Source organism: Dipodomys ordii, unplaced genomic scaffold (genome assembly GCF_000151885.1).
Source record: "Dipodomys ordii isolate 6190 unplaced genomic scaffold, Dord_2.0 Scaffold199, whole genome shotgun sequence".
Classification (NCBI taxonomy): Eukaryota; Metazoa; Chordata; class Mammalia; order Rodentia; family Heteromyidae; genus Dipodomys; species Dipodomys ordii.
The window spans coordinates 1,289,890-1,316,195 of NW_012267415.1; the positions used below are offsets into that span (position 1 = coordinate 1,289,890).

At 33.1% G+C, this 26,306-nt stretch overlaps 1 protein-coding gene across 3 annotated transcripts in view; it reads left to right on the forward strand.

Moving 5' to 3' along the window:
* Robo1 (roundabout, axon guidance receptor, homolog 1 (Drosophila)) overlaps positions 1-26,306 on the forward strand; it is an 829,689-nt gene that overhangs the window by 678,488 nt on the left and 124,895 nt on the right. For all 3 annotated transcript variants that reach the window (XM_013034895.1, XM_013034896.1, XM_013034897.1), the window contains one exon: positions 7,162-7,319. In XM_013034895.1, the coding sequence (XP_012890349.1) occupies positions 7,162-7,319 (158 nt within the window). The remainder of the gene's footprint in view (positions 1-7,161; positions 7,320-26,306) is intronic.

Here is a 26,306-nt window from a genome sequence, read left to right on the forward strand (position 1 = left end):
AGGGAGGGAGGGAGGGAGGGAGGGCAAGTACCACATCTGAGCTCCTATGGCATCCAGTAGAACACAGGAGTAGAAGTCTGTTTTCTTCCTTTCCTGTGTACCTTCTGGAAAGAAACAAACTGCTACCAACTACTTTTATTCTAGTTATAGCTTCTTTTATAATTTCCAGTGGTTCATACTCATTGTTTCCTAAGATGACTAGTGTTTAGTATCTATCAGCACTGTATGACTTTCAGAATATATAATTCCTTAATTTAAAAATATATATATACTGCTTTCCTAGGGTAGAACATAAGAGGTTGGCAAAATCTTCTCAAGCTCTAGCATTTAAGAAAATAAGTGCTTCTCCCAGCATATTTTCTTCCAGGGTTTTAACCAAAGCATAATTTAAGGTTTAAAAATAAAATGGCATGCTATTAAAAACACTTGTAGGAGATGACATAAGGATTGAAGAATATGCATAGATATATTCAGTGCCAATTCTAAAAAATAAATATATATTCTGTAGGAAACATTCATTATTAAATCATCATTTTACATAAAACTGATGTGTATAGCCACCAATTTAAAATAACCAATTTTTTTTAGTATTCATGGATGAGGGTAGAAGATAGTACTTGATGAAATGCTTTACAGGTTCCCATTTCAGTTTTTGTTTCTAATGAGTTATATTTCTTTACACATATCCTCTTTTAATAGTTGTATAATATTAATTAAAAGCTAAAGCATTTTATAACTTTTAACCTCAAATTAAACTTTGTTTTACATGGTAACTATGTGAGCTAAAATGTAGGATTGAAAATAATTTTTAAAAAATCTAAATGATCTGCTGTGTTTCTGAAATATATTTGTTATAATGGGATATTATCTATAGGAAATTATAATGCCATTATCTTTACTTGATTGGGTAGATATTAAGATTATTCTCTGAGTCAAGTGTCCAAAACTCATTTCTGTAATCCTAGAGACTAAGGAGACAGATTTGTACAATAACCAGCCCCCAGTGGTACAGTGGGGGAGAGACAGAGAGAGAAAGATACAAAGGAAGGGAGTTAGAAGTGGGGGAAGAGATTTCTAATGATTAACATCAGCATTTTTACATATACTACATTTCCAGAAAGGTAGAAAAGTTATGGCATAGCTATTAGGCACAAACTCATGCTTAAAATAGATGTGTTAAATATAAGAATTACCATTATTGTGAAGTGAGATTTTTTTCCATGTCAACATGTAAGTTATAATTTAGACAGAGCTAGTAAGTCACATATTATCTACTCAGAATGAAAGCCTAAGTATTTGATAATTTTCAAAAGAACTGAAATGATACTTACAATTGAGTCATGAATTGCTGTGCAACTTTAAAGTTGTTTTCTTCTGGAACATAACTTCATTTATTTTCTTCACTATACTTTATTGGAAAGGCTTCATAGATTTTTTTAAAATTATTGTTTGCTACATTTCATTGATAAAATGGTATTTTAAGTAGAAAACAAATAGATCCTAGGACTGCATTATCTTTCCCATGATATCTACTTCTAATTAAAATGCTCATACCTAATTAAAATTCTTATTATTATACAACCCATTCAGTCATTTTGTGGTTGAAATAAAGGAGCAAACATTGATAAGAAACAACACTTCGTATGTATTCTGAATAATGAATTCTAGTTCTCAATTCACTGCTGAAAATGAGAAATGCTATCTTCTAAGCATGGAGCCATCTGAGAAAATGAAGAGTACATAGTATACTAGAAGTTAACCATGTCACAGTCATGAAAGAGAGTTCTCGTTTAGCATCTATTCCATTTGAAGAAGTTTGAAATATTACTCATATCATTTTCCTTGTGTATTTGGAATTATGAGCAATGTTAAGATCAGATTTATGAGCAACTTGGTAAAAAGGAGTCTTCTAATGGCTGGAAATTTGGGTTTCTAAGCTTTAAGTCTACAACTTTCTCTTTTGTGTAGTGAAACTAACAATTTCAGCTGGTCATAAGCTTGTTAGGGAGGATTGAATGTGTTGATACGTAGTATAATTTTTTACAAAATAAACAGTCATTAGGTTTGTGCCATTTCTAACAGTGGTATATTACTAAGTTTACTCCTACCATTTATTTTTATGATTTATATTTTTTGAATTTTTTCAATTATCTTTAGGTATTTGTACAAAGGAGGTACCATTTAATAAATCAGTTTATGAAAACAGTGCCACCCCTTCAACAGGCTCCCCCCTCTTTGACCCACTCCTTCCCTTACTTTTCTTACTTTTCTTGTATATATAACAGACTCTTTTCTTTCTCCCCTTCATTTATCTGCTCCTCTTCCCTTGGCCCCACCCTTGTTCTTGAACTTACCCATTTTCTGGTGCTGAATTTTTGGGGCTTTGACCTAATCTTTCTAAAAGACTATACTATTTGAGATCTTCTTAGAATCTTTTATACTTCAGTTAATTGATTTCTAACCTCTTGCTTACCATCCAAATTATGTTCTTATAGATTTATAGGCATATTTTCTCTACCACATGAGAAAAACCATGCATCCTTTCTTTCTCTGGGTCTGGCTTACTTCACTTAATATAATTTTTTCCACATCTTTCCATTTTTTAATGAATGGTACAGGTACAATATCATTTTTTCTAATAGCTGAATAGAATTAAATTGTCTTATATACCACATTTTCTGGATCCATTCATTCATTGAAATACATCTGGGCTGATTTCATATACTGGCTATGGTGAATAGTGCTGCAATGAACATGGTTGTGCTGGTAGCTCTACTGTAATCTTGTTTGTGTTCTGTTGGATAAATGCCCAGGAATGGGATTGTTTAGTTATATGGTAGTTTTATGTTTAGTTTTCCGAGGTGCCTCCATAGTAATTGTATAAGCTTCCAAAGTAATTGTTTAAGCTTTTATTCGAATAAGCAGTGTATCAGAGCTTTGTGTAAAGGGGTATGGGAAATACTAGAGTTTCTGGGCCCAGGGCAAAACTTTGTAAGTAAAAAATCCCGAAATGCAACAAATCAAAGAAAGACTTGATAAATGGGATTGCATCAAATTTAAAAGTTTCTACATGGCAAAGGACATAGCTAAGTAAAAAGCTGACAGAATGGGAGAAGATTTTTGTTATGTATACATCAGACAAGGGCATAATGTACAGAATAAATTTAGAACTCAAAAATTAAATTCTCAAAACTTAAACCCTCAAAGAAGTAAGAACCCAAATAATGAATGGGCTAATGACTCAAAGAGAAACATGAAGACATGTTCAATATCTCTGGCCATAGAGGAAATACAAATATTGTTGTTTTTGATATGTCTCTCCCTGAGGAGTCTTAATTTATTAAATTCTAAAACATAAATTTTGGACCATGCACTCTGCGATGAAATTATGGGATTCATGTAGCTCATGGCTTTGAAGTTTACTTCACTCAATTAGGGAAGAGAATTGAGCTGAGAAGCTCTTAAACCTTTCAAAGATTGGATTAGTAAGAATCTACACTTCCCTGAAATGCAATGAGCTGAAGTCACCTTTCTACAGCAATGGTGTGAACTTCTGGAATTCCAGTGGACTTGGAAGGAAAATTACATTTTAGAGGGCAATAATGAAATTATTAAAAATGCAGGCATTTCTTAGAAACTAGTAGACCTCTGTGTTTTTGTTTTTGGTCTTTTCTCAGGCATTTAACACAGGCTAGTGACAAGTCTTCTGGTACTATTACCTCTAATTATGGTAAGGATCAGGTATTGTCAAAGACTCCTGATTATTTTAAAAGATTAGGTTTTCTTCAGTTTTTAAAAAGTCTTTTTTTTTTTTTTTTTTGTCCTGGGGACTGAACTCTGCACCTGGGTGCTGTCCCTCAGCTCTTTAGCTCTAGGCTAGTGCTCTACCACGTGTGCCACAGCATTACTTTTGGCTTTTTCTGCTTATGTGGTACTGAGGAATCGAACCCAGGGCCTCATGCATACAAGGCAAGCACTCTACCACTGAGCCACCTTCCCAGCCCTAAAAAGTCTTAAAGTGACCTTAACAATATGCTTTATGAACACTCATTGTCTTTGGTACTGTTTCTTTTTAGAATTTTTTTTTCTGTTTTTTTTTTTTTTGTTTTGTTGTGATTTCTGCCCTCTTTCTGTCTTCTCAACATTACAGTTAGGTTTCAAACACACCAGTGAATTTTTCTTTCTGGAAAATATTACTTGTTTTGAGCATTGCACAAATCTTAGTCCAAAGTTTTAGAAAAAACAATAATTTTATCTTTTGTTTTAAAGAATTTTATAGTAAAGAACTTCAAAACCAAACAAATACAAACACAAAAAATTCAATGAGATTCAAAAGGATTCAGTGACAATTACATATTTTCCTACTTACCAAAGTAAAAAACACCAAATCCTCAAGTCAATTTCTATGCACCTACCTGTACCCCTAAAATGAAATAACAGAAATATGGAAGAAATATTATGTAGTTGTAATAGTAGACTATCCTGTGCAAAGTGTTTTAAGTGATTTCTACCTGAATACACCATAAATATTATTTGATTTTTCCAAATTAATATTAAAATTCCCTTTTGGAAAATATACTTTCCAAATTTAAATTTTATACAAGAAACATTTGAAACTATATATTTCAATGTGGAGATACACTAAGGGAAAAATAAATTTTCTAAGTTATATATTTTTGAATACCTGTGAATGCTAAGTATTTTCCTACAACATACAAAAATATCAAATTTGATATTTAATCACGCAAATGTACACAAGAATTAGAAATATGGCATTTAAAAGACTATATGATTTTATAATGTGAAACATAGTATTTTCTTCAATAACAAATGTTCAGAATAAGTATAAAGAAGAGCTACTGCTTTTCTAGATGTGAGAAAAAATCTTAAATTCATACACTTATGCAGGATTGCCTGTAGCCATGGTTGGTACTAGAATTTTATGCTTTACAGCTGCAAAAATAATTACATAAGCATTATCTAAGCAACAATCTTTAATGGATTACATTTTGTTAGCTTTTCATTATACAATGTAAAAGCCCAAATCCCATAATAAATGGAAAAATAGTTTGATTTATCTTACTTAGACCTTTGATGTTTTTGTAAGATGTTTTTATTATTCATTGATTTATTTGAGATACGATCTCAATTTGTAAATAAGGTATAGTATTACGAATTTAGTTTATAAGACTACCACATAGAAAATTTGTATAAATTATTTACCTTTATTTCAAAAATATTTTACTTTTGGGTGTTTTAAGAATGTTACAACTTTTCAGTGGTGTTATGATAGATTAATATTGCCATTTAGCGTAGGCCCATGCTGCTTGTTAGATCAATTTGTTTGCTTTTTCTATAAACCGTACATCTTGTTTGCAGCACATTCTTAGCAGCTAATAATAATAGGAGCTTATGAACAGTGAAAGTCCTCATGCTCTGTTCTTTTATTAGGTGGTAACAGTAGCCAGAGTTTTCAGTTCACAAAGTTTACTTTGTGTCTGCATATCTCACTGGTAGCGTACTGTACTGAAATTAGAATTACAACTATTGATGTTATATTTCCTTTTACTATTCTTTCCAAAGAAACAGAAGGAAAACTCCTCCTTGGAGCAATATTATTGTCTATGTTAGTAGAGTCATATTGTGCCCAACCTATCACAATATGCAGATAAAACAAGAGTTTTCAATAGGTGTTTTGGTTCACACACACACACACACACACACACACACACACACACACACATTCCTAGTTCATACAGTGAAAGGAAAAGTAAAGCACTGAAAGAAAAAAATATAAACCTATGTAAATCTATAAATTTTAGGTTCTGAGACTAAATTCGATCATTTTTTTTCTTTATAACACTGTAATACTTCATGTATGAAAATATTTTAAGTGCCATCAGACTAGAAATATATAGGTTCTAGTATACAAGTCTAGTGGTATAAAATATTCACTTCCTTATAGTTAATAATATTTATCTCTCCAAAATCATACACTTGCCATATCAATAAACATTTTAAATGTCACCTTAAGTAGGATCCTATGATGATTCATATCTTACATGCAGAATCAAGGAAAAAGTGAGGAGAGGTAAAGAACTAATCAATTTCTTACTGCAATATTTACATCTCTATAGTTTCTAACTAGGGACTTGGCAATAATACATATGCTCCAGATTACATTTAACAAATACAGAATTGTGATTCCAAAGTAATATGTGCCACATAATTGATAAATTCTTAATATTATTAATACACCGAGAATAATTTTATTCCATGAACAGTTTATGGATTATCTTTGGTCTAAAGTTGCTGAGTAATATCCTTAGTTCTATAGTATTTTTAATAATTTATTACTATACATTTGAGATTATAATAAGGAAGCATTTACTCTTCTAAAATACACATGAATTTAGTAATATCTCTTGCTCTGTGCATTGGATTAAATGAGCTAATACATCAGAAAAGTACTCCAACAACTTAGAACATAAAACTGACACAAGAATAACAATTATTTCTATTTTCTAACTCCATCACTTTGTCATAATGAAAAAAAATACAGGAAATAGTTACCTTGAAATATGTGTAGCATTTTATGATGAGCCAGCTTAAATTATAACAATCTTTAAAATTTTCACTGATGTAGATTAATTTTATGGAGTAATGCATTTCACTATGATAATCTTTATCAGTAGCTTTTAATATCTGTAGCATTTCTTTCAATTACATGCATTCTTACAAGTATATTTTTGCTTCTGGAGTTTCTGTATGTGGATATAGTTTATTTTATTATTAAAAGTATCATCTTGATGTGCCATCTAAGTTAAAGGAATCTTCACTGGTGTTCATTAGTATACACATGAGAAAATTATAGGCTAAAGAGAAATTGAAGATATAAAGAAGCCTCAGTGGTTGCTACAGAGGTAGCATACTGTGTTTATCTGCAGGCCTAAGAAGGATATCAAATAATTCCTCTTGTGTGTCCTGAGCGCTAAAAATATCTTGCTTCAATCACAGATGTCTATTAGGGAAAATATGTCTTTGAACTTGTGTTGCATCAGCTAGTAGTAGTTTATAATAATAAATGTCTCTGGCTGAAGTTCAGGGCTAAGAACTGTATGTATCACTATTGACTATAAAAATTTAATTTTCTTCCTCCAGTACTACGGGATGATTTCAGACAAAACCCTTCCGATGTCATGGTGGCAGTAGGGGAGCCCGCGGTGATGGAGTGCCAGCCTCCGCGTGGCCATCCGGAGCCCACCATCTCCTGGAAGAAGGATGGTTCTCCTCTGGATGATAAAGACGAAAGAATAACGGTGAGTATTTAATTTGATATTAGGGAGCAGCTGCAGGTTTGTGTATATATTCAAAGATAAAAAAGAAAGATGGAGCCAGTTCTCTTAGATTAAAGGCTTCCCTTAATGCTCCCTTTCAGTTCTTCATCTGTCCCCATGTAGACATGAACGTAAGTGAAAAAACAATATGTAACTTTTAGTTTAGTGGTGAGGATAAGAAAATGTATCATGTGAATGTTAGTGCCTGGGTTCCATGGGTTTCAGTGAAAATTGTTCCTTATGAAAAATTAATTAAATAGTACATTTTCAGGAGGCTTTGTAAGTCACTCCAGGGTTGTTTTTATGCATCTTCCTCCTTTCTACATCTCTTCTTTGTTCTTCAAATTTCAACAACTGACAATTCTTGACAATCCTGACAATTCCTGCTCGAAAGAGTCTAGGCAGCTCTGATTTTATATGGCTTTTTTGTGCCTTTTGTCTTATAGAGTGTTCACCTAAACACCTAAGTCCAACACAATCTCATTGATTCTAGGCCTATACACCATTCCCTTTGCAATTTCCTTTATTCCTCACCTGCTGATACCTGTTCAAGGTAAATTCTTAGCCAAGATTTGAAGTTCCTTAGCAGAATTTGTGCAGGAAGGAAAGGTCATTGTCAAGGTTGGTGAAGAAGGAAGTTACAAGGCATACCACATAACTCCCAGAAATGCTAGCACCATTCCTGAATAACTTAGCTGGTTAGCATGATAATAAGTCATGAGAAAAAATACAGCTGATTAATGGTAGTCAAAATTTTACGGATTTTAAGAGAGACTCAGTCTTTTTCCAGTATCAATCTGAATTTGGGGAGGTCTCTCAAACAATTTTTATAATGGTAGAGATTAGGGCAAGCATGAGGAGCTCCTTCTACTTCCTGAGATGCCAAAAAGTTGCATGACAAAGGGCATACTGAGGAAACTGATTTGAGGAAATGAAATTAGAAGTGCTGGAGAATAGAAAATATAAGAACTGGTATGAAGCTGTTAGGATCTGTTTAATAGATGAACTGATCATATATCAAGTAATTCTTTGCTTTAAATCTTAAATTCTTTGTGTTTAAATCTGTTCACAAGCTTTTCCCTCCATGAGAATCTGAGCTTAATTTACTTAACAGGTCAACCAGTGGGTGTGCTTTGTCTTACAGTCCCTAATTCTGGCTGAATCTAGCTCTATGAATGACTTTAAGGCAGTTGTTTTTCAGGCTTTTGGGTGGTTTGTAATCTCTCAAGTTCATCCCTTTACAAGCAGGAAACAAGTATTTATGATTTCCCTACACATAAAGGGATACAACTAGCATTGAGGGGGAAAAAGAACAATTACTCCTCTCCTTATTGATAACAGATTTCCTTCATGCACTAGTAAGTAAATTTTACCCTTAAAAATAGATTCCAAACCATTTAGTGATTATTTTCTGTAATTCCCTTTTTCCTGCCTAATAATTCAAATACACTGAAACCATTATTACTCTTGATATCCCTCATCTTTCTTGATAATTTATTACGTTAAAAATGACTTAATGAAAACATTTTTAACAATTGGTGTGAAGCATTAAAGACAATGCAGTAAATGCCCTTTTGTCATTTTTATTTCATGAATGTACATTTCATGTAAAACTATCTACAGAAGAGTAATATATGTATATATACACATATATTAAGCTATGCATCTTATAGAAACAGTAAATGAAATGCATCAGATATTTGAATGGATTCAAATTTTAAATAGGATAATCAAAGGATGCCTCCACAGAACCAGGAAAAAAAATCAAGAAAGGGAACTACAGAAGTATCTTTGAAAAGTATATTTTTACAGACAAACAGTATATTCCAATACTCTAAGGTGTTATGCAACTAACATTCTTACAAAGGAGCAAAGAATCAGATTGAATAGCATGAGTATAGGAGATTTATAGGAAGTAGTGTCAGGGGTTAACAGGTACCAGGCTGTACAGGACCTTACAGATATTACAGTAGTTTGTCTCTTTCTCTTGAGAAAAGTAGGAAGAAAATCATAGATTTCTCAGCAAAGAAGTTCTTCTGTCTTTTTTCTTTGTTTCCATCTTTTTTCCCCCTCTGCATTCAACGAAGCAGTTTATGAATACAATACATCTTGGTCAGTTTCACCACTTTTGACATTCTTACCCTCCCTTCTGATCCACCACTTCCCTTACTTTTCTTTATTTTGTAGTATAGACAGTGAATTCTTTCCTTTTTTCTTATCATTTTCAGGTAATTGCACAACGGAGTTTCCATTTAACAAAGTTCTCTATGAATACAACACATCTTGATCAATGTCACCCCTTTCAACATTCTCACCCACCCTCTCTAACCATCCCACCCCCTCACTCAATTTTGTATGATGTTTATTGGATTCTTGTCTGCATTTCATCCTCTTCTCTTCATTGTCCATTCCTTTTGCCTTGACCCTACCCACCATTTCCAAATACCTATTTCCTGGTGTTTTATTTTGCTGAAATTTGGTTTTGGCTTTCAAAGGGCTTACACTATTTGAGATTTACTGTGAGTGTGTTGGGTGTACTAGCATTTTAGTTAATTCATTTGTGTATATGTGTATATCACCCAGCTTATTTACTTATGAGTTGATGAGCTAAATTTAGCCTTTACATATACACAAAAATATGGATCCTTTGTCTTCTCTGGGCCTGATTTTATTTAATGTTATTTTTCCAAGACTTTCCATTTCCTTACAAATATTATCATTTTTTCTAATAGATGAGTAAACTTCCATTGTATATCTATACCATTTTTTTATCCATTTGTCCAAAGAGGGATAAACCTATAGACCCATAGCCATTTAATATTCAATGAGTTCTTCTGTCTTAATAACACATGGACAGGTGGTCATATTAGAGCAGGGAGACCAATTATGAGTTTTGACAATAATCTAGACAAGAGATATTTAATGGTCATTTTAATTGATATGAGTAGAGAGTAAGTGAGAAATGGATTCTGAGTATACTATAAAGTAATAACCAACAGAATTTGCTAACAAATTTAGTGTTCCTATTCAGAAAAAAAAAATGATGCATTGAAGATGACTATCATTGAATGGCTAAAGAGTATGGAAAGATACGCCACCTGGGCTGGCACTTATTGTTGAAGAGGAAGAGTTGTGGTTAGACAAATTGGGCACTCAATTTCAGACATGGTAATTTTCAAATACTTATGAGATATCAAAGAAGCAATTGGATCTATGAGTCAGAAATTCAGACTTGAGCTTGAGGCTGGAAAAAAAAGTTAAGTTGTGATAGACGGCACAAGAACTAATTCCTGAGTGGACAGAAGAGTCTATCCCCAGTGTCTTTGCTTTTCCACAAACCTATTTGATTATTTTCACTTTGTGGATTGTGAGTGAAAATTTAAAAAATGAAATGCTAGTACATGAGAGAGCCTAAGGTATGCTCTCCCTTCATTACTCAGCACCCACATATGTCACCTATTCTGGGAAAAGCAGAGGTAGCATGCAGGATACCCAAAGAACATGAGCTTTTGAGTTATGTGCAACCTGCACAACGATTGAGCACGAGATGTTCCCTGTCCTAAGTCACTGACAAGTTCTTATTGGAGCATAAGATAACCAATGAATATATAATTTATCAGCTTGAGAATGTTAAATTCTCCTAGGAAAGAATTGCAGGTAGAAGGAGAAAGAAATCTGTCTGATGACAAGCTTTCAGGCAGAAGAAAGAGCAGCCGAAATCTAAAGGGAGCAATGAAAAGGGACAACAAAGCACCAAGGGCAGCAAAGCACCAAGTTTATGGGGGTCATTGTGACTGAGTCAGTTGCAGCAAGTAATCAAGTATATGAAGATTGAAAATTGATCATTTGCTTTAACAACTTGTGGTCAATTATAGCTATTTCTGACAGTAGCTATTTCAGAGATATAGTGGAGGTTAAAAATCTCACTGAATTGGTTTAAGACACATGAGAAAGATAAAAGCTATACAGATTATACATGATTCGTCATATACTGGGTCACATACAGTAGCTGAAACACAGAAGTGACTGTACATTTTGAAAATTCTAAGTTAAAAGTTGAAGTTTATTTGTGTACTATAGTAAACTTGATTTTCCACAAATATGCTTGGGACTCCCTGCTCTATCATATATTGAATTAGACAAATTTTTATGATTTATGCCAAATATTTAATTTATGATGGAATCTTCCTTAACTTTCTCTGTACTCTAATTAAGTGCTAATCCTCCAATCCTATAAGCAATAAAAGAACCACTTCTATCAGGAATCCAATAGTTTAAAGTTGTAATAACCCATGGCTAGGAAATGATTCCAAAATGGTAATGTATAAATAATTTTAAAATCATTCCAATGCTGACAAAATGATGATCCACAATACTGTTCCATATGTCAGGAAGTTGTAACATCTGAAACTTTTACTATTTCTAAGACCATCTGTGTGTTTTGTATAAATTATGGCTATTGAACTGATAAAGTACCAGAGGTAAAAAAAAAAACACATTTATACATTTGGAGAAATGGAATAGATTAAAAATCAGCAATTTGGTTTTAAAAATAACTGTTTTTATTTAGACCAAAATTGTTTTGCTTTATTTTCTTCCTTCAGGCCAAACTGGAATTGAGTAATTAAAACCAAAACTTAGATCATAAACAGAATGCATGCCTTTATTTTCTATTCTTTTCAAAAACTGAAAATGAATTCTTGAGAAATGTTGGCTATAAGGTATTTTATGTGTTTCTTCTTTCTTCAGCTTTGTATTCAAATGACTGTTTTCATTTCTATTGTTAATGTACCTTGCCAAATGTGTTGAGTAGAGATGCACAAGAGATTAAAGCACATAATATCTTTATGAAAGGCAATTGAAGATTCCATGGTTATTGTTACAGTTTGGGTTGTAGGAATTTCTAGTGTTCTTTAATGTGGTGGCTTTCTTTGTTGAAAATTTAAAGTACAGGTCTCCCAGCTGTGAGAACAAAGACACACCCTAGGGTAAGAAACAAAAAGGAAATATATAATTGAATTTTAGCTGCACCTGTATTTTTGATAGGCTTAAGCCATTTCTTTTTGCAGTCTCTTGGATTGTAAGCCAAATTTTAGATCTGTGATGATTATAAACCAGAGATGTATAAATAACATTTTCTTATTCTTCTACATGACAAGCGAATCTTTTAAAATTCTTTTGGCATGTATTTCTTAGAATAATAGAACCCTTAGATGATATTTGTCTGTCGTATTCCTGTTTTTCTAGACCCGAGAATTTCCATTAAGAGTTAGACATTGTTGAGTTGGCAAGCTGGATAAAAGTGATCCACCTCATGTTTCTGGGATGTAGTCATCACCATTATTATGAATACATTATATTTTTTATAGAGATGAATCAGAAGACTGGAGGCTTTTGATGTGCAAAAATGTTCATTTAAACTTCATAAAAAGTGATTGTTTATTTTACTTCACTATATTTTGGAAATAGTCCACTTACACTGATTATTTTGTGTTTAAAATATCAAATATCAAATATTGGAAAGTTACCAAATGTTAAAACAATGATTTCCTGTTTATTCACACAACTACATTGGGTTAAATGCGGTTTGAAGTAGACATCAAAATTATTTTCCTAGATTATGAAAAGCCATAATTATTCATAAGGATGGTCAATTATGGATTAAGGAGAATCATAGCTTATATGTAGATCTTTAACAGGCCAAAGAAAAAATAGTGTGATTTTGGATTTTAATGGAGTAGTTAGTGAAGATGATATTTCTTTACAATCTTTTCATTCTTTACATATATGTTTACATTATCAAAGAAATTTGGATTTCTGAATAGAGTGGCAAGAAAAAATGGTGGTGCTAAAACATTGTGTTCACCTTGAGCTGAAGAGCTGGGGGACAGTGCCCAGGACCAGAGTTCAAGCCCCACGACTGACAAAAAACAAATTATAGAAAAGCAGTCTCTGCTTAAAAGTGTCCTATCTGCTTTATAGTTATGGACTTGGATGCTTTTAATTTAATTGCAGCAGGGAAAAAGTATGTCTGTTATAAGTCAGCAGAAGTTGGTTTAATATGCGGTGAAGCTACATACATAATTTCAAAATGTCCCAGACTTCATGTTCCTTGACTGTATGTTAAATTTTAATACAATGAATTTCATCTAATGGTAGCTATAGGAATTACAGAGAGAGAGATGCAAGAAAATAGCTTAACTTTTAATACAAATAACTGGCCCAATGTACTTAGAAATTAAAATAACCAATAGAACCCACATTATGAATTAATGAAACAAGAGGAACTCTAGTCAGTATTCCATATTGCTGGCTTCTGCATCCATAGATCCAACGAACTATACAATAAGCATATTCAGAAAATGACATACTTAAGGGATACTTACATATTTTTTCTTATCATCACTCCCAAGGCATTAACTATAATCTTTCCATATATTTATAATGTGTTACATATTGCAAGTTGACTTAGTGTTCACTAAAGGATACACATAGGTTATATGCAAATATATCACTATTTTACACAAGGCAATCACGTATTTTGATATCTTATAAGAGGCTATTATAGGAGAATTACATATGGATTACTCTAATATATGATAAAAGTGAGAACAAATTGCATTAACAAGACAAAATGATAGTTGCATAATTATATAATTATATATCCTATGTGTTAATTGAGAATTAGAATTTAAACTTTTTTTAATTTAGCAAATGAATGTTCCCAGGTGAATAGTAAATTCTGAAAACATGGAATATATTGAAAATGAAATGAATGACTAATGAGTGTTGAAAATTACTATTCCAGGCATTGTATTCAGCCATTCTGTTTAAGTATATAATGAAAATGAACTGAAAAGGATACTTCATTTCATATGACATTTTAAAATGTGAAACATTATGAATGGTTATTGTAGAAACACCAAAATGTAACAGCTGTTACACATTGGGAACTCACTGTGTAGCCCATGCTTCACATTATCTCATTTCATTGGCTTCATTCCATGGTGCACAAGCTGTGGTTCTTCCATTTGGTCACAGTACCTCTCCATTCATTTCCTGTGAATGAAAAAGAACCTAATGATGATCATAGCAACAGCTTAGTGTAGCACTTATGATGTTCCATATCTGTTCTGAGCATTCCTTGTTAGTGACCAGTTTACTCCTGACAATACTGTAAGAGAAATACTAAATTATATTTTAAGTGCACTTGCTAACTCTAAATTGACTGGTGCAGGGAATGCAGCAATAATGGAGGTAATTGCTTTTCCTTTATTGCTAAAATTTTCTATAGAATCCTTTGTATTTATCTCTATATGTGTGTATCTCTCTCTCTATATATAGATATCCATATGTCTATATAGATGTACATGTATGTCTGCATATCCATATATATTGATATTGTATATACATGTATACTTATATATGTACATATACATATGCATACATATATACAATATACATACATACAGATATAAGTATACTGATTTTCTATAATGGAAATTTCATCTCAAGAAGACAAAGTATCATAATTTCAACTGTAAAACACTATCTCTCATTTGCAGAGATGAAGATGTTGAAAAATTGGATGCATCATATTGAAAATTAGTTTACATTTTTCCAGTTAATAAAACAGCACAACAAAGACCTGTAAAATTTGAATTTTTTAGTAGTTTCAGATAAGATGGCACATGAATTGATAAATTTAATCAGAGATTATAATGATTCAAGTCTAAAATTATTCTGAGGCTTGAATTCTTGTCCAAAGTGGCATTAAAGATTATCTACAGAGAATATTCATTGCCTGGTCACCATTTGGATTTAGGGCAGAAAAAATTTACATTGAAAATAATATTGTGAATTGGTGCGTGATTCAATTGAATGTGCTTCATAATTAAGTCTCATTTGTGGATTGGCCACGTTCTAATATTATCAGTTGCACACATGTTGGAAGTTATCCCTGAAAATTAAGCAATTATGGGAAATTACGTGATGAATAGGAAAGTGAGCTAAGGAAAATACTACTGATATGGTGGTTTGGTAATTTTTTATAGATAAATTTTTAGGAAAACATAACCTTGAACAGCATAAATGAAATGTCATAATTCCTGCCTGAATTCAAATCTGAAGTTTCTGAAATATTTTCCTTAGGATAACCTTTGCTATTTATTGTGGTAACTTCATTTTAGTATTAAAAAAATAGTTTAAAAGACATGTCCTCATTTTGAAATTCTTCGCTCATCTGAGTCTTTGTGACAGACTTTTTATTGGCATTTTAATTAGCATCAATTAGTTGTATAAGAGTGTTTCATTTTGACATGTCCAGTCATATGTGCATCCAATGTACTTTAATCAGACTCACCCCCTCTATCATCCTCCTTCAAACATAATTCCATTTATTGTCTTCTTCTCTGAGATAAGTTATATTTTGAAGTTATTATTTCTGCTTCGCCTGAAAATAGCTCTGTCATATTTTTCTTGATTGAAAAAGGATGAAAATAAAATAAAAATTTTAAAGTAAACTATTTCATATATTATTTCTGTCAAATTTACAATCCAAACCAATCTCTCTTTTTTTGTCAAGCTCTCCTTCTTATACAAACAAATTAAAGTTTTTGAGCATTTTCTTAGAAATTGTAGAAAACATCTTACACATGAATGTATTTTTGTAGCTCTTTCTTAAGCTTTTTACTTTAGATATAAAATCCAATCTTCTGCTTATCCAAAACTGACTTAGCTGATATTAACTGGGAAAATCCTCCTCCTGGAAAAGCTGTCAGTTCTAAGAAATCAGGAATATTAGGATTCCCTAATCCAACATGATTGTCTAAGTGGATTTTTTTAATGTATGATTTACAGTGAGTGGCCAATCACATTCAGATCTATAACCTTCTTTCATAACCAAATTAAAGATTTAAATATTAAAACGTGTTCAGGGAAAAATTCTGCTATGTTGTTAAGAAATGATCTAGCACTTCCCCTTCCTATGCTGAAGAGACAGAATTCTTAAGGAGGGATGTGTGATAAGTTTTTCTGTCCTTTCCTGCATCCTGTGTATCTTTGCAGGTTTCTTTGATTTCCCTTGTTGGTGTGATATTTTGGTAAAAAGCAGCTGACTCACATCCCATCCAAATCCCCAGTGCCCTCCAGATCTTTCACAAATTTGGCATTCAGCCCACTCATTGCCAATTGCTTCCTCTCCCCTCAATTCCCACATGTCTCCTTCCCCAACCATCTGCTCCTCCTCCCTTCCTTCGATTAGGGCTTTCGTCTGGTCTTCCAATTTCTTTCATTGTTCAATGTCTGTTGCTTCCTTCCCCCACCTCCTTTCCCTAGAGGAAATCAACATATTTAACACAGCTGATGTCATAGAGCCCCTTTTCCCCCAAGAAGTTGAATTTGTGTTTCTGAAAAATGAATGTGTCATTTTCTGTTTTGTGACAGTCACAGGAAGTTTGGATGGTAAACCAGAAATGGTAAACCAGAAATAGACCTTTTTCCTTGTCCATTTTTCTATAGTCAGTGCATATTGTATATGTAATTTAAAACGTTCATGATGTAAATATGTTAAATAGATATAATTCCATTATATCTTTGATGGGCTTGGAGAAAGGAATTAAATGAATTTGTGTCACATCCTGCTGCATAATTTTCAAATTTAATATTTGAAACACTGAATTAGTAGGATCAAATATAGGCTTGGTCACTGTAAAACCACATTGCAAATTCAGGATTCAGTGCTTATTTAATGCATTATTTTAATGGAAGATCTCCATAAATTTCATATTTCTGTCTGTCCACTAAATTGTTTAAATTGTTTAATAACAGTAATGTCATTGTGAGAATATAATGAAAAAATGCATGTCATTGTAAATAGCAAGATGTTCTATATGTATTAGAGTGTTCTGCAAATTCTGAATGGGATTTCTGGTTTATCATACCTGTATGAACTCTGAATAGAACTAGAGATCAAAATCTCAGTGAAAATGGTTAAATCGAGAACTGTTGGGGGCTGGGATGTAGTTCAGTTGCAATGTGCTTGATTAGCAAGTGCAACATCCTGGTTTCAATGACCAGTACCAAAAAAAGAAAAAACAAAAACAAAAACAAAAAAAGAACTTTGAGTACCCTGACAATCACAGTTTTCTCATATGTGCAAGAAGGTCATATAAATGTAAAACAAGCAAAAAAGAGAGGGTGGAGAGAGAGATCTAGCATCATTTGTCCTTTGCCGCTCTTTGTATTTCTATCAGATTCTAAACTATGGGAATATTTCCAGTTCCCAGTTTCCAGATTCACTCTTTGTATTTTGTATAGCATACCATGATGAGTAATTGGAGTATTTAGACAAATACTGAAATGGAAGTTCTGTGTGCACCTCTATTGTGCAATGCAATAGGCAACTGAAGATTCACTGAGAATTAAGTTGGCATACCTTCAGACATCCAATATGAGTAATAAATCAACTTTTTTCCCATGCATCTAGAACAGTTCTAGTCATGTACCACTTTTAGGGGGAATTGAGAAATTCTGTGATTGAAATGAGAAATGCTCCTTGAGAATGACTGGTTTATCTTCCTAAGGAACAATCTGAACATTTCACAAGCTTGTATTTAAATGACTCCTCATATCTGAACATCAAAAGCAAAACACAGAGCTAAGCATTCCTGAACTACTTGCGGAGGAATTGAAAAAAGTCTTTTGAAAGCATGATAATACACCAAGGTATTCTTGGTTCCAGAAAACAAATTAGTTTAGAAGATACTACAAATATAAAGTATATTATATATGATATATATAAAATAAAATATACAAACATAATATAAATAAGATACTACAAATATAAAAAAATCTTATGATCATTTAGCTTCTGTGGCACTTCATTATTCATGTTGGATGCACATTTAAAAGTTTAGATACTAAGAGCTTCACATACCAATTTATGAGTTTTTCATATGATATTCTATTTGAAATATTCTGAGTTTCATATAACCTTATTCTAACTCTCTTAGTCTAACTGGCTTATTATATATGTTCTAGCTTAAAGGTAACTTCTACAAAGGAGCCTTATACAGAATCCCACCACAAAAGTTGCCACTCAATTTATTTTCTGGTTAACTGCTACTTACCAAATGTCTTATTATTTGTTGTAAACCATGGTTTAGATGTTATATCTCTGATATACCTAAGACACATTGGAGCCACTATTTTCTAAGTGTTTGTCATATAATTGGAGCTCCATGCATATTTCTCAAAAATATGATAAATGAATCATATGTAATTCAAAAATGTCATGTAACACATCTAGGACTGAATAGTTGCTAATTTGAATATACTCTTATTCTCTTATTAAATAAAATATGAGTATCATTTATTCCAATTATTTTTCTAACGCATGATTTTCCATTACTTTAGCATTAGGGAAATTACCCAGGTTGATGGGAATAAAGATAATGCCTTGTGACTTGCTATATTTATAGTTTTTTAGTGTTTGGAGTTGAGTTACAATATTTCAAGTACATGAGCTCTGACATAAGGATAAATAGAGAAGTTGACTGATCCTAGGTCACTGGATAAATATTGACTCACCAAAGCTGCCTTCTCAAGAACAGAGTTCTTCCTAGTTTGACTATTTCATAACTAAATCCGATCAACCCATCTAAAGAAACACTTTCTAGATGCAATATAGATTGACAACAGCTGAAAAAAACCACAGCTAATGTACTGTAGTGAATAACTTTACATTGTTTTGGCACTTGTTTTGTATCCAAAAGTCACTATTTCTCATCTTAATTCCAGAAATTCAGTACATTGAATATAGGAATTAAACACAGTCACTTCTTTATCAGGTATCATCATGGAACTGTGTTGATGCCATTTACCCACATATTCACCTATGGAATTAAGTATCTCATCAAAATGTACAGCAATTTTAATAGTAGGTTAAGTATGCACTTCTTGGTCCTTCCTATCTGTTGATCTGTTTTGAATCTACACTAACAATCAGACCTTGGTGAAATTATTCAGTAGTGAGAGTAATATCAGAACCATCAGGATGGTTCAAGTGCAAGGGTGTCAGTCATGAGTTCAAGCCTCATGCTGGCACAAGATAATATTTTTTCCTGCCTATTTTATCTTGATTATGCTGAAATTCAAATTTAGACTGGATATGGACTCAATCCTAGAGTACTTCCCTAATGTGTGGGATGGCCTCAGTTTGATTTCCGACACTATAAAAAAAGGAGCAGGTTGAAGACAATGCCAGCCTCATCATAAGGTGTTATTTTAAAGAGCAATACCTTCATTTTCAGTAAATAATCATTCTCAGTTGTTGTTAATAACTTATAAGCAATGGAAAATGAGAAATATTTAACTTCAGAAGTTAAAAAATTGTGGGGCTGGGAAGGTGGCTCAGTGGTAGGGTGCTTGCCTTGCATGCATGAGGCCCTGGGTTTGATTCCTCAGCACCACATAAGCAAAAAGGAAAAAAAGCTAGAAGTGGCGCTGTGGCTCAAGTGGTCGAGCACTAGTCTTGAGCTGAATTGCTGAGGGACAGCGCCAGGCCCAGAGTTCAGGCCCCATGATCTGATCTTCCCCCCACCCCCAAAAAAAAAGAAGTTAAAAAATTACCCTTTGGAATTAGATTACTTAGTAGACAAAATAAGTCTTTTGTAAAACCATATCATATTTTGGTCAATCTTACATATACATGAAATTTATGTCTTGCTGTATGTGACATATATCTTCAGTAGATTTTGCAATGTGTTTTATACTGTCCATTTTGGACAGATCCTTTAAAATATCAACTTGTACCTTCTATAAACTCTTTACAAGTTCATATAAATTAAGTCAAGAACAATACAGAAGAGGTGAGTGTTTCATTTTTTTCTTAATATATATTTTTATTGTAAAGATACTGTATAGAGGGATTACAATTACAAGAGGAAGGTAATTAGTCAATAGCCTGTTAAGCATTGTCACACACTCCTCTTTATTTTTCCCTGAGTGTTTTCAGATGCAGAGTTAAAGCAATAAAGCCAAACTTTAACAGAAAATGTGTTTTCTGAATTAACAGAAAACATCACTGACTTTTGGAAACAATACCTATTTTCACATTTCCTCTAATTAATATACTAGACTTTCTTGTAGGTAAACATCCTCCCATTTGAAAAGTCTGAATAATACCCACTATTTTGGCTAGTGTACAATATTGATGTCTTCTCCCCTATTCTTATTATCAGTATTCTACGATATGAGATGATTTCGGTCCTCTGTATTTCTTTTTTTGTGTGTGTGTGGGGAAGGGTCTGGTCGTGGGGCCTGAATTCTGGGCCTGGGTGCTGTCCCTCAGCTCTTCAGCTCAAGGCTAGCCCTCTACCACTTGAGCCACAGCGCCACTTCCGGCTTTTTTCTTTTTGCTTATGTGGTGCTGTGTAGTCGAACTCAGGGCCTCAGGCATGCAAGGCAAGCGCTCTGCCACTGAGCCACCTTCCCAGCCCGGTCCTCTGTATTTCTATTTCCTAAATAGAATTTCTCAAAACCAGTTTCAAATATGTTTTTTTTCTTAATATTTTACTCAAATGTTGATTGCAGTGTACCTAACATTACACAATGTAGAAGACTGCCTCACAGTTCTGCCTGATCTGTTTTCTCTGGAAATTTGCTGACCTTGGAAATCACAGAGCAATACCTGATACATATGCAGGCGGCTGGTTAGCGTCCATAATCCTTGAGTCAAAATGGATTCCTCCAGAAGCTGAAAGTGTCTCATGAAGTCTACTGAACAACCAAATACACCTAAACAGCAATGCCATTTACTAAGCAGAAGTACGATAAACTCTACAACATGAGTACACATAGCCAAATGACAATTCTTGAAATGGGATTTGGGGTTAGTTGGCGATCTCAATCTGGAAAGTGGACATTCGATGTTTTTCCTCTTTTATCTTTATTTTTTTTCCAATATGTGTTTATTCAAGCAGCTGTCTTTTCTTCAGCTTTTAAGTAAGCACTTTGATATATCTGATCAGGCTATTCAATTTTTCCAAATGGCTACAGATTAGTGGAATTTTTACTACTGTCTGGGAGCACTTTATTTAATTATAGGTAAGCAGTTTGCCAAATTGAAGGCATAATCTTTTGTGGGTTCTAGGATAGTGTTCCAATCAGTTTATTTTAATTGTTCTACTAGTCACTGATGAAATGTTTCTTTCAAACTATGGTTTTTAAATTTATCTTATAGCATGGCTTACAATTTTTTATGGCTTATCACTCTTTAAATTAGATAATTGAATTAGTATTGAAACACTTTAGGAGTAAATCCTTTGTTTTTAAGAAGAAATTGATGTTTCCAGTTAGTCATAATCTTTGTGCTTGCTTATGATGGCCAGATAGAATTTTACTTCTTTCTGTTTATATAAAAATGAATTATAATTATTTTAGGTAGCATATTTGAAAATACATTTGATTGGGTGAGGCATTCTTTCCTTCTTATGAGGTCCAAAAGTGGAAATTTTATCAATTTCTCCATCTTGTCCAGGACATCACTTTAAAAAAATAAATTCTCTTTCAATAAATAATCCAAACTTTTATGCTGAAGCAGAGGTCTCCTGTGGTATAATGCTGGTTCTGAATTTTCTTTGTTTAAGGGCTGGTTGCTTAAACCAAATAACTATTAGTAACATCTGACCACTTCAGCTTTTATCTCCTTAAAAACGAAAGAATTTGATAATATGATAAATCATCTACCTTTAAAATAATCTGGTATGCATTAACTGAATTAGTACCAGATGGCATAGGGTTTGTCTTCTTAAATCTGACAAATCTAGGTGATCACAAAGCTTTAAGTCCTATCACATTAGAAACAGGCTCAGATTTAAGAGCCTCATTACAATTGGGAAAAATTCAAGACCAGTTGAGCTCCATCTATATTATACTGGTTGAAAGTAATGGAAAATTTTCTCCTTGAGTGGATAAAGTATAATTTAGTGAGGAATTCATTATGTCTCATGTTTGCTCCTCTTCTCTCACCTGGATGTGTCATATCACCATAGCACACCATGTGTCATGTCTATAAAAGATCTTATGAAACTCTTTCCTCTTTATTAGGGAAGCTTATAAATACCCTATTGAAACTTTATATGTCCAATGGTAATAAGCACGTATTTACCTTTGAAACAGAAGAACCTATTCCTCTGCATGGACACTAATTTGGGATAAATACTTAACTCTGTTTCTCCTACAAACACCACATGTATGTGTGAAGTGTCAGGACATTATTTTTTCTGATGCCAGGGGGTGGATTATGGGCAATTATATTGTCTAGTCTGACTGCCCTATAGAGTGTGATGGAAGGAAGGTCCTCAGTCTGTTACACAGGGAGATCTAAAGATCATACCAGTGTGTTCCATCAGCTATTTGCATTTAGGCTCTACTCATATTTAGTTCATAGTTTGTGGCAGGCAGATTAAAGAAAATAAAATCTCCTATTCTGTACCCATTCAAAAATCCCTCTCTAGAACTTCTATGTTTGCATAGATGTTAGGGTGGGCTTCAGTGTATTCAACAATCTTCTCAAGCAAGATTCTGTTGTTCTCTGAGATCTAGCTGAGATCATCTGGAAATATAAAATATATCTTCCCCCTGAGAATATGTAAAATTAAAAAAGAATACATGTAACCATGCCATAGAACAGCCAGTGTTATCCACACAGTTCTTGTTCATTGCAAAAGTATTCATTGATTGTTATTTAAATTCACTGATACATTTGTTAAATTTGCCGTACAGGTGTAGATGTGCTGTTGGTTTTTTTTTAACATATTTTCAGAAAAAAACCTAGTTTTTATATATTTTATGTACAGGACATAATTTTGTTTATACACTTTGCAATTGTAAAATAATTTAAAATGTAGATAAAAACATCAGGATTTAAATGTGTTTGTTATTCTCAATGTATTTTACGATTGTATTTATTCTCAATGCAGTATAGTTGGTTATACAAAATTTAAAGAAATAATGATTAAAATCCCTAAAATGTCTATGCACCAAGTTTTCATAAGTGCAGATAATTTGCTTTATGTGTGAGTGCTGTGCATTTTAAATGCAAAAGTTAGGACAAAGTCTTATTGTCTACAAAAGAGAGGCAATAAGTAGATCCAACTTATTAGTACTGATTTTACTTTGCTTCTTAATCTTTCTTTGCTCCTGGTTTTATTTGGCTCCTTAACACTCCTTTGTATAAAAGCAAGCATGCAAAATTGTGACTTTTGAACTCTAAGTTCCAACACTACAACTGAGACTTAGGTCAGGAGCAATCTTTAATGATAATAACCTTTAATTGGATGTGCACTGCATTTTCTATTCAGTATGTTTTAAATCTTGACCATAGAACCAAACAACTGATGAGTGAGATAAAAGGAACTAAATAGCATGTTTAAATTTTTTTGAACAACGTTTTAGAGAATTTTCTCTCATATATAACTAAGAAACAGAAATAGACAAGCAGTTTTTATTTTTACTTTCATTTGTCCAGGATTTAAATCAGTACTTCTCAGGCAATTGTGAGAGGCATTCACAGACAATACTAAAACCTAATGTAACCTACTTCAGATCTTACTGCCAGGATTATATTTTCTTCCTGAGATGGGCAAATTAATCAACTTCCTTCCATTTAAGATATACATAAATTCATTTTCATTTATTTTAACATGTGCAATATAGAGGATGTGGATTATTTATTTTCTCATCATGTGTCCTTCATAAAATTAAGGCACAAATTTGCCAAATAATTAGCTAGATCGTAGCATAGTCTTGAGATCAATAAATGAAAGTGAAGCAAATAGCTGTACGGATATTGAACCTCTGCCCCTGACCTCATGAGTTCTGACTTCTGATTAATCAATTAAACATTTCACTTGCAAGCTCTTCTACTTTTTCTTTGATTCTTTGGGATTAAGATATCACAGAAAATGAATAAATTTTACTTCAGTCTGTAGCTATTTTAGATGTGGTAATAATTGTGTATACTCTGTTAGCAATATGAAATGATTACATTACTTTCCTTTATTTGCAAATTAAAAATATGTTTCTGTAAAATTAATTTGGTCTTAATATTTAAAAAACAAAGTATAAAGACACTCAATCTTGGTTGATTTTTTTTTGGTTTGTAGCTTCTTCAGCATATAAATGAATTTAACTTTTCAGGGTAACAAGTTACATGCAAGTCTTTAGAACAAAACATCTTATTACTAAGGTATTGGATACTCAAGGAAATTGTACACTGAAGCAAAACTATAGAGAACAAATAAGTATAAGAACCTATAAAGACAAAAAGAGATGGATTGTTGGAAAACTACTTTCAGCTGGTGGACTTGTAACTCAAAAGAGCCAAGATTCTGAATATGCGCTTTTCTCCTCTTCAAATACAATGAACATTTGTCATCTTTATTTCTGGAGTTTAGTCATAATTCCTCCATAGATTTTTATTTCAGGCTATCTTAGCAGTGACTATATGTAAATTCAGAATTATAGCCAGATGGTAAGATGGGGTGATAAAAAAAATCCTTGGTTTTGTGGGAGAATGAAAATGGCCCATAAGACTTTGTTTTTACCTTTTAAAACAGCAGGACATTGTTTCATGAGACCTGGGAAGGAAATAACACATTAGGTTTAATAGCTATGAGCTAAATTAATTTTTCATATTCATGCTGAATTCTACCCTGTAATCTGCCTAGAATTTCACAGAGATATACACCAATCAGCTTCCTTCTTTTTTTCTGAGATAGCTAGTAAAGGCTCTTTTATTACAGAGTCAATCTCTATATTGCATGCTTTTTATAGGAGTCACTTTTGAGGTTCTATTCTTAATGACTTGGGAACCAGACACCTGGGAAATCTGCTAAAAGCCTTCACTGGTTCATCTGCTTCCCATTTCATCAGGACTTAGCAGTCTTCGTTCTCCATTTTGGGATACCATAACTAAGCCAAGCCTTTTGCTCCTGATTGCTTTGGGCTTCCTACCTCTGAGTGGACTTGCTAGAGAAAACTGCCAAATTCCTCTTTATTTGGCTGTGAGCCACACTTAAGCCAGAAAATTAGGTACCCTATGTTTCTTTTTTCCTGTGATTCCTTGTTAAAATTAGTGTTCGTGAGAAGGTCTTCTGCTGATACACACTGGAGAAACAGAAAGGTACTAATTTATAACTTCAGAGTGAAAAATCATCCTCTCCCTCTAAGTTAAGGATGTCTCTGCAGGATGCCTCCCACTTGCCTGCAATTAGTAATACATCCCTTCCTGATGTAGTCTATAATCAAATTATCATAGGTGTACTTTGCAGAGGCAAACAGCCAACTACGAATTTATAAATTGCTCTGAGGAAGAAATGAGAAGTTTAGTAGGAGCAAGGCAAATAGAGGGAAACTGCAGCTGCCAGAGTCCAAGGCAGTGACTCTCTCCAGCCTCTGTTCTCAGCTGGCAGTTCCACAAGCTGCAGAGAGACAGCCACATGTCCCACTGGGATAATTACTTCTGCATGACTCTTGTTGCTTCTCTCTGGTGATCAAGTGTGTTTAAACTCCTGGCTGACTTCATGTTGGTTTTCAAATGGCATTGTAAAGTGTACCAGCAAACAAATGAAATTGGATCACATTCTCTTGTATATATGGTGTAGCCCAGACAAATATAAGGACTCCAGTAGAGAGACCATGATTGCTTCTTTAATCCTTTCCATCCCACTCCTAAGAGAGGAATTGAGAGGCTTATAACAGTTCTGGGTTTACTTCCTGTTTTGGGTTTTGTTTTGTTTTATTCTTTTAAAGTGTAACTAGGGAAAATGTAGAATGGACATTTGATTGCTTTCAGTTTGTCATTCTCATATTTTCTTTACATTGCATATGTATTTGTATGATCTTTTGTGACAGCATAGCAGGTTTTGTTATTTTCTCTGTGTGTGTGTGTGTGTGTGTGTGTGT